Raw genomic sequence first — 9704 nt, forward strand, 5'->3', positions numbered from 1 at the left:
ACTTCTATGGGGATTAGTCGCCACTCCTAGGCCTCGAAGCGTTTGAGTGGCTTGTTGTAATGGCCAATGTTTTGGCCATTCTTGACGAGAGATGATGCTAAGGTCTGCACCTGTATCCAGTAGCCCATTAAATTCATGTCCTTGAATATTTAGTTTTAGCATGGGGCGAGAATCTAAATTTAAAGAAAGCATAGCCCAATCTACACCTGTGGAGCCTAATCCCTTGGAACCTCTTTCTACAGTACGACTGGAAAATTTATCATGTAGGCTGGGTATTATTAGTAACTGTGCTATTCTATCTCCTGGTGAAATTACTGATATACCCTTTGGAGAACTGGCTATAATTTTTATTTCACCTTCATAATCGGGATCAATTACCCCAGGACTTATCATAAGTCCTTTTAGAGTAGAAGAGCTGCGTCCCAATAATAAGCCTACTGTTCCTTTGGGAAGAGGTCCTTTCACCCCTGTGGGAATGATTTGAACTCCCATCTCTGGAGTTAGTACTGCTCTGGCGGAGGCGCAGATGTCCAACCCTGCGCTCCCTCTGGTTTGTCTGATGAGGGATCTGATGGACAATGTGTCCTGGGCACTACCCTGATGGGGTTGCTGGGTTCCTCCAGTGCTCCGTATATTTGTGGTTTTGGGCCCCGGAGCATTGGGCCCCCCTGTCCATTTTTTGGCAATGGAGCCCGATGCCTTTCTCCACGATATCGTGGATAAACACCTGGTCCTTGTTCGTTTTTTGATAATGGAGTACCCTCTATGGTGGTTTGAGAACGGCATTCATTAGCCCAATGTCTCCCTCTACGGCATCGTGGGCAAATACCTGGTATTCTACTCCTTTGATACCTAGTTTTGTTAAACCCTCCTCCAATGGGGCAATTCCTTTTAAAATGTCCTGTTTGTTCACAATTGTAGCATGTTCTTGGCCTGGCATCTAAAGCCTGTTTTACTGCAGCTGCCACAATTTGCCCTTGTTCATTAATGTCTCTGGCATCTAAAGCCTGTTTTACTGCAGCTGCCACGACTTGCTCTTGTTCATTAATGTCTCTACATAATTTAATATATGTGTTTAAATCTTCATGTTTCCATGGTCTAATGATATCTCTGCACCAACGATTCGCTTGCTCATAAGCCAGGTGTTTTAGTAATGGCATTGCTTGTTCTGTATTCCCAAAAACTCTGGTAGCTGTTTGAATAAGCCTATCTACAAATTCAGCATAAGGTTCATTAGCTCCTTGTATTACCTTAGATAATTGACCTTGTAAACCTCCATGTCCTTGTAAAGTCTTCCATGCCTTAATTGCATCTGCAGCAATTTGTGCGTATACACCAGGATCATATGCAATTTGTTGCTGCTGATCCTCATAAGGTCCCTTTCCTAACAACATATCTAGATTTCTCTGAGGATAACCAGCTGCTGCATTTCGCCTAGCCGTCTCCTTGCAAAATTCCTCATTGGCAACCTTCCATAACAGGTATTGTCCTCCATTTAGCACAGCTTTACACATATTAGCCCAATCTGCTGGCGTCATGTTCAAGTTGTTAATGGATTCGACCATGCTTACAGTGAAGGGTGCTTGAGGACCATAGGTTGTTACAGCCTCTTTTAGCTGCTTCACTGTTTTGAAATTTAAAACTTGGTAAAATCGCTGCCCTCCTGCCTCAAATACAGGGCATGTTAATATTTGAGATCTTGTCTCAGGATCCCAACTATCAACTGCGGGGGTTGGGGACCTCCCAGCATATGGAGGTGGCCTTGTTAGTTGGACACTTACGTCCTCTGGTGATAGAAAGGTGTTAGTAGCAGTCTCCTGTTGTAACTTTCCCCCTGATGGCTTTTTCTGTTTTACACTTTCTTTCTCTGTCTGACTAGCTTGAGAGGCCTTCTCTTTTACTTGAATCTTTTCCTCTGTCTGACTAACTTGAGAGACCTTCTCTTTTACTTGAATCATTATGTCTTCTTCTTCCTCTACCATTGTCTGAACTGAAGGCTTTGGACTAAGCAAACAAGATATGAACGTCCACAATGGCAATGTGCCAACTGGCAGAGTCCCTGGGCTTTTCTTTTCTATTCTTTTTAAATCTTCACCATGATGGTTCCATTGTGATATATTTAACAACTCCTCCTTAAAAAGCCATGGGCTACATTTTTGTATTGTATCAACGTATGCCCTGATTGTTCTTGATTTTACTGAGATGCCTCCTTCCTCTAACAATTTACTTAACACTCTTTCAGTTTGTTTTTTACTAATTTCTGATCCCGTATTTCTACTATAATACAACCCAACAAGATAACGCCTAACAAAACTGAAACAGAGTGAAACAAAATTGGAACAACACAAAATCATTATAATAGCCTCCTGAAATGTCCATCCGTCCTTTCTCCCTATCTGTTCCTCAGATGTGAGCGGTTTTTCTTCCATCTTACACATCTCCAGGGACAGGCAACTTAAAACAAAAGTGAAACAAAATAACAAAAGAAGAATCTTAAAATGGCTACCCATCCTCTTGCCCTGCCCTCAGGGGCGAGCAGTTCACTTACCCTCAGTCGCTCCCCGTGCGAGCCACCAAATGCCGCAGTCTGGCTGGGCACAATCAGGAGCCACTTGTCAAAAGAAACTAACTTTATTTTTAGAACCACACACGCCAAACAAAACAGCCTCTCAGGAAAAACCCTCAGAGCCTCAACTGCCACCACCGGCTTTCCACAAGCCTCTCTCTCCCACACAAGCTTTTCTCCACCTCCCACAATCCTCCTGCTCTTGAGGCCAATTGGCTGGGTCACGTGGGCGGAGCCAAAAAAGTCCCCCAATGAGCAGCTCCGTGGTCTGAAAGGGCAGGGAAACAGCCCAATGAGCATCACCGCAGAGGAGCCAATCAGCTAGATGTTGCTGGGGCCGAGGAGCCAATCAGCTAGATGTTGCTGGGGCCGCTGTGAGCCAATCATCAGCCGGCAGCTGGAAGTTTGCTGGGGCCCCTTCGGCTGTGGCTCTCAACACACAACCTTAGCCCCTCACTAATTATTAATAAAGCATGAATAAGACAATTTAGTCCATTAGTAAAATTTTGCTTTTTAATTTTAAGAAGTTCTTTACCTGTACTATCTAATTGAATAGAACATCAATTCTGCTAAGCAGATGGCATTACCTTCACTTAGTAGAGGACATAACTAGAGAGAGGTTTCAGTGGTTTGTCAAAATTTACACCAGATACTATCAGAAGTTTCAAATGCAGATTTTCTAGCTCCAGGTCCAATTTTATTTATAACGCAGCAAACTGTAAATTAAACTAGCCAACTTTTCTTAACTTGAGGCCTATGAGTCCATTGAAAATGTGTACAACATTTTGGAGTGTGTGTGATGAAAGTAGTGGTGTGGAAATCTTTCTAATTATCAAAGGAATTCATGATCAAAAATGCTCAGAACCACTGACCAATTTCCTGTAAATTCTTGAAACAGAGATCATGTCTTATTCACAATTGTATCCCTAGCACTACTATAATGAAAGGTGGCAAGGACTCAATAAACGTGGTATGAATAACATGTCAAATAAATTACTTTTCTAATGTTATTTGTGTAACATTAAATCCTCAAATTTTCCTTTACATTAATAGCAGATATAGACATTCTATACATTATCCTAAATAATCAAAATAAACTTGCTAAAATTTTGATATAATAAGCATTTGAATTAGATCATCACTGTATTATATTAAGGGTTACAGGTGCCAAACAGCCCCTGAGGTAAAAAAAAAAAAAAACAAATAAGCAAAATAACTAATAGGAATTCAAGATAATTGATACCCAAGGGACAAAAAAAAAAAAAAAAAAAAAGGTTTTCACATTGATAAAAGGTACAACCTACAGTATAAGAATCATGAATTTTAGATATTAGCAAATTCTATAAAACAATTGATTTTAAATGAGGATAAATAGAGATGAAAATAGCAGGAGACAACCCAATACTATCAGATACAATATAGGCCAAGTACACACAAAAATATATGGATTTTATTTAAAATATAATTAAAAATACTAGATTTGGTCATGAATCCAATGCCATATATTGAAGTATAACTGTGCTTCTTTGTCTAGGATTCATGAGATATTTTCAAATATCTGTAATAAATAAAATTTCAATAATATCCAAAAGGAAAAAATTGCATAGGTTAATATTCTCTACTGCAAATTTATGACTGGAAAATTAATGGTGACAAACTAGGAAGACGTTCCAACTACCTAAAAATTTAATCTCTTTAAATTGAGGTTAGGATTATATGGAAAGCAACTCTATATAACTCTACTGTCTTTTATAAGTAACTCAAAATTTCACTTAATGGAGCTTAATGGAGTATTAAAGAAACTTAAATTAACAGCATCATGTATACATCTGAATCTTTATGCAGTATGAGAAAATACTTAGAAGTGAAATGTCAGCCAGCAAACATGGACTCTCTGGAAAGGGCACAAAAGTTAAGACAAGGGGCGAGAAATCCAAAAGGACTGGGTTCAAATCTGTCTCCAATGCTAACTGCCTTTAGTCATTTCATTTGTAAAATAGTAATTTAAACAAAAACTTTATAAATTTGCGATGGAATACAGCGTGTTCCAAAGTGCCTTGCTCACAACAAGCACTTAATACAGTGTACCCATCACTAGTAAAAACAGGATCCCGCTGGGGGAACACTAGTAATGTTTCCTTGATTAGATAACATCTGCTGCCCAAGAACTAGGACGTTCTTAACGTTAGACACAGACACTACTATGGCAGGGAAACTCTTGGAGCAACCGGCCATCCGCCTTCCGCGGAGCTAAGTGGCCCTTTCCACGTTTAGAAATGCTACAGCTGGAGGTGTTTAGTGTTGCTAAGCCCTCCTTTTGGGGGAAGAGAGCGGGACGAGTGTCCTGAGCCTCTTCACTAAACCGCACCGACTTCAGTTCCTGTCTCGCCTTACTAGCGGCCCCTGCTGGCCCTTACGTATGCAGTTCTCCCGGTGCTCAGCCCTTTCCTAGCCTAGATAGAGCGGCCTCAACAGGCCACCCCTTTACCGGCTACACTGCGTGGTCACACGGCAAGATCACACCACTACATAGCTCTCCAAAGCTCTCTCGCCCACCTCCCCTTCTAGAGCACCGCGAGAGACTCTTAGCAAAGAGTTCAATCAAAATCCTGGGCTTATCTCCTATGGACAATGGGTCGCGTGTGACAATCTCCTGAGCGGTTCTGACCACTAGCACATGGTTGCCTCGGACTCCCGGCAACTTAAGTACAGGTGGAGAAGACCTGGATTTTCTTGCCCGCAGGAGACGTAGCGCCCGCCCGCTCTAGGACCCCCCACCCGCCGCCGTGTAGCTGACTTTAAAATGCAGCTAACCCACGGGAACTGCAGAGACTCCCGAACTTGGGCCGGGTCTTGGGTTTCGCCTCGCTTTGCCGCCTAACTTCCAACATCTAGCTGTGCTAGGTCACCTCTCACTCTAAACTTCAGCAAAGGAATAAAACATTCACACCCGGAAAGACTCTTAACGCGCCACACCTGAGTGGCACCTGGCGCTGAAAGGTTAGTGACGGCTTCTTCCCTTAACACACCGCGACCGCCCGCCTCTGCTCCTACCCGGTTGGTTACAACGCGAGGACCCGCCCCTGACGCCAGACGCTTCTATCCAATGGGAAGGGGCAAGTCGGCTCACCCTTATTTACATAGCAACCACTATATATACTCTGGGAGGGAGGATTGCGGCGCCAAGAGCTGAACTGCTCTTAAAACACAGCTCTGCTAACGTAGACATCTACGCTCAAGTTGACTGTGGCCCCCCCCCCCCAGGAGTCACTTCGCAGGCTGTCCAAGGCAGAGGGGACCCCAGCCCATAGACCTAATGCTTCTGGCCAACTTATGTCACACCTAACCCAGAGCAATTGCCTCCGTTGCAAACGTCGCATATCTAAGACACCGCTCTGCCGTACCCAATCTGATGCTTGCATGGTGGTGTTTACAGCTCTTTTCTTGACGTTTTGGGGCCCTGAAAAGGGCCTTTGAGTGGAGGGGGCGCTGTGGAGACAGCTCAACCGCCAAAGCCGTACAGAGTGCGGCCCTGGCGTTTCAGAGCGTAGACCACGTCCATGGCTGTCACTGTCTTGCGTTTAGCATGCTCCGTGTAAGTCACCGCATCGCGAATCACGTTCTCCAGAAAAACTTTGAGAACTCCTCGGGTCTCTTCGTATATCAGCCCAGAGATGCGCTTGACGCCCCCACGACGGGCCAGGCGGCGAATAGCTGGCTTGGTAATGCCTTGGATGTTATCTCGCAAGACCTTCCGGTGGCGCTTGGCGCCTCCTTTGCCAAGCCCTTTGCCTCCTTTCCCGCGTCCAGACATCTTAAAAGCACTACAGCACGGTCAAACTAAAACAGGAGCAGTGAGCAGGTCTGAGTCACGGTTGGAATTTATATTTCCTTGTAGCGGACCTGTTTGAAGACCTCAGGGAAGTGGGAGGGGCTCCAGGCCCCGCCTTTGGAGCTTTCTTTTAATCGCTGCCATTTTAGAAAAGTAGTTAGCAAAATAAAGCCGATTTCCTTTTGTTTGCTTTTTTTAATTTTTAAAAATATTTTTGAAAAATTTGCCATGAATTTGAAGACGGATTCACAGTCTTATATTTGAAGGTTTAAACAATATAAGATAATAGAATTTGTATTGCCCTTTCTCACCGCTTAGATAAAAAGCAGACGGAATTCTATGCTTGCTTGTTCTCTGACTGACTCTCCCTTCTTCTCAGCTCCGGCTAATTCTGTGGTTTATTTGTTTATTGTTTTCCAAACGGAATGCTTATGCTTATGATACCATAAGCTTATGCTTATGAACTAGTGAAAATAAGTAAAACTAGAAACACTTTACATCTTATAGCAATTACTTTACAGATACTCATGTTATCTTTTTAAAAATGCTACAGTGAAAATATTTTAATGGTTCTCTCTCTCTCTCTTTAAAAGATGAATTAAAAGAGACTTGAGAACACTCCCTGTATGATTGGGAAAAATCCTGAGTGGTCAAACTAAACAACGTGATTGTAAAGCCTTGACTCAAGTTAGAATTCTCTTACTAAAATAAAAGAAAAGGAATGTCCACAGTAATTTTTTAAAATTTTGTTTAAAATTTCCCATGATACAGGCAAAAATTTATGCTAGTTTACAGAATGCATTCCAGGAACATCTTGTTGAATCTGCATAGATGTGTATGTGTTTTAATTTAGTACACAGTTATTGGATGCTCACTGATGTATTTAAACTTCAAAACACTTTGAGATGGGTATAGAGCTTAAATAACTATGAAAGATAAGTAAGTGGTAAAACCAGGATTTGGAGGTGGCAGTCTGGTGCAGGATGACAGCCTCAACCTTGACAATATACTTGTTTCTCAGTTTCAAAAACATTGTGTCTGCCAATAAGGTACATATACATAAATACAAGTAAACATTATCTCAACGAAATAAAAATATTTAGTAGGACAATGAATAGTCAAATTTATTTCACTTTTAAATGGATGCTAAAATCCACATAAATTTTATTTTGATATACAAGTGTTTAATTTTACAAAGCCATGTAATTGTAAAATGTAACAAATGTTAAGGTAAATGAAAGTACCTTAATAATTAGTAGAAAGTAATTTGTAATGAAAACAAAAACAAAAACCCACCCTTACTTTGTTTCAAATGTTATTGTCTGAGATTGGGTAGATAAGAGTAAGTTATTGTCATTCTTTCTTTAGTCCCCGGAGTTCATCAAGACTTGAGCCCAGATGTTGTGACCTACAGAAAGCAAGCCAAGGCCAAGACTTGAAGCCTCAGCAACCGAACTGTGCTTGCAGTCTCTCGCATGGAATCCAGTGGCTCTTTTCCTATTCCACCAGTACAGAAAGCACTTCTGTCTTGTCTATCACTCTTAGTATCAGAGCCTCAGAAGGGTAAGACTGGCTGCCTGTGAGTGGCAGAACTTTGAGGGAAGACCAGTGTCCACTGGTTTAATTAGGAAGGTTCATGTGTCCAACTACTAACAAAGCCTCTTTTGGAGCCAGCCCCCCAGACTATTGGGTAAAAGGAAGCAAGGTGCTGGTATAATGGAAGAGGCAACCTACCCTGTACTGGGCAGGCAGAATTCGGCTAGAGTCTGTGATTTCGCTGCAGGATCAGTGTTGTCACAAGCACGGGCTTTGGAGTCAGATGACAACTTAAAATGCTGAATTATTACACGAGAAAATCCACCTAGAGAACACAGGAACTTGACATCTTTTGGATTCTTTTTGTTTCCAGTCGTATTATTTAGGTGATGGGAATTGAACCCAGGGCCTTGTGCATACGAGGCAAACACTCTACTAACTAAGCTATATCCCCAGACTAAGTTATCTTATTTATTAAGGGTTTCTTTTCCTGGGAGCAAGCGTGAATGTTGAAAACTCAGCATCCACTGAGCATATTCAGGCCCGCTGCAGCGGTGCATTCAGGCCCCGGGGTATTCGTATGAGCGGCTATGTAAATAAGGACTAGAAGTTTGCGCTTCTGATTGGAGGAAATCGGCGCAGGCGTTTCCTTTGCTAGCGCTCTAGTTGGGCGCGGACTCGGTCAGTCACTGGCCAGCAGAGCCGCGGCGCCCAATAGGAAGGCGTTGCCTAGTGGCCACCGAGAGTTTCTAGAGGCAGTTCGGTGTGGTAGGCTGCATTCCCATACCGATCCTGCTGGTGTGATTTCCTTCACTGGAGTTTCAGGCGAGAAGTGAACATGTCCGGTCGTGGAAAGCAGGGTGGGAAAGTGCGGGCAAAAGCCAAATCCCGCTCCTCCCGCGCGGGCCTGCAGTTCCCGGTGGGCCGAGTGCATAGACTACTGCGCAAAGGTAACTACGCGGAGCGAGTAGGCGCTGGGGCGCCCGTGTACCTGGCGGCGGTGTTGGAGTACCTGACGGCCGAGATCCTGGAGTTGGCTGGCAACGCAGCGCGTGACAATAAGAAGACTAGGATAATCCCTCGCCACCTGCAGCTGGCCATCCGCAACGACGAGGAACTAAACAAGCTGCTGGGGAAAGTGACCATCGCTCAGGGCGGCGTCCTGCCCAACATCCAGGCTGTGTTGCTGCCCAAGAAGACCGAGAGTCAGAAGGTGAAGAGCAAGTGACCCTGACGCCACCATGGGAAAGCTGACTTCCCCAGCAAAGGCTCTTTCCAGAGCGGTCCCGCAGTGTTTTTGATTGTGCTGAATGTCATGGAGGGCCAGTACGATCTAGCGGGGAGAGGGGCAGTGAGGAGCCCGCCGGAGTCGGGAGCCAATAAAGTCGGTGAAAATCCAGTAGTCGAGAGAGCTGTGTAGTCGCGGGACCTACCGGATGGCCGGGGTAGGGGGTGGGGGCGCGACCGGAAACCTCTGGAGCAGGTACTGGTCAGTCCGCTTGAGCCCCTCCGAACGCTCTGATCCGCAGATAGATCCCCCTTGAGGCGTTGAGGGAGGATGAGGGAAACCAAGAGGGTTCCAGTGGTCTGGAGATGGCAGGGTTGGGATCTCCCCTACTTGCATGAAGGCAAAGGAGAGGCGGACTAGGTGCGGTGCGGCCTACTCTGGCATTTTACTTCCCGTTTCCAAGGCTTCAGCCGTTTGTGAGCGGTCAAGACTAAGCTATAAGGAGAATCATGGGGCTGAGCTGGTTTCGGTTAGGAAGTTGT

The 9704-nt window shown here is 44.2% G+C and overlaps 2 protein-coding genes across 2 annotated transcripts; one reads left to right on the forward strand and one right to left on the reverse strand.

Moving 5' to 3' along the window:
- Nucleotides 1–3721: 3721 nt before the first annotated feature.
- On the reverse strand, nucleotides 3722–6423 carry LOC107152689 (histone H4). Its single transcript, XM_015498190.2, has one exon. It carries the CDS (start codon nucleotides 6378–6380, stop codon nucleotides 6069–6071), a length of 312 nt encoding a protein of 103 aa, XP_015353676.1. The 5' UTR covers nucleotides 6381–6423; the 3' UTR covers nucleotides 3722–6068.
- A 2258-nt stretch (nucleotides 6424–8681) lies between these two features.
- LOC107152691 (histone H2A.J) lies at nucleotides 8682–9333 on the forward strand. The gene has a single exon (XM_015498191.2). The coding sequence runs from the start codon at nucleotides 8773–8775 to the stop codon at nucleotides 9160–9162; it is 390 nt and encodes a 129-aa protein (XP_015353677.1). The 5' UTR covers nucleotides 8682–8772; the 3' UTR covers nucleotides 9163–9333.
- Nucleotides 9334–9704: the final 371 nt, after the last annotated feature.

The sequence above is a fragment of the Marmota marmota genome, unplaced genomic scaffold (genome assembly GCF_001458135.2).
Source record: "Marmota marmota marmota unplaced genomic scaffold, marMar, whole genome shotgun sequence".
Lineage (NCBI taxonomy): Eukaryota > Metazoa > Chordata > Mammalia > Rodentia > Sciuridae > Marmota > Marmota marmota.

Coding starts and splice junctions, on each gene's coding strand:
- LOC107152691 (XM_015498191.2), top strand. CDS start 8,773: ATGTCCGGTCGTGGAAAGCAGGGTGGGAAAGTGCGGGCAAAAGCCAAA.
- LOC107152689 (XM_015498190.2), bottom strand. CDS start 6,380: ATGTCTGGACGCGGGAAAGGAGGCAAAGGGCTTGGCAAAGGAGGCGCC.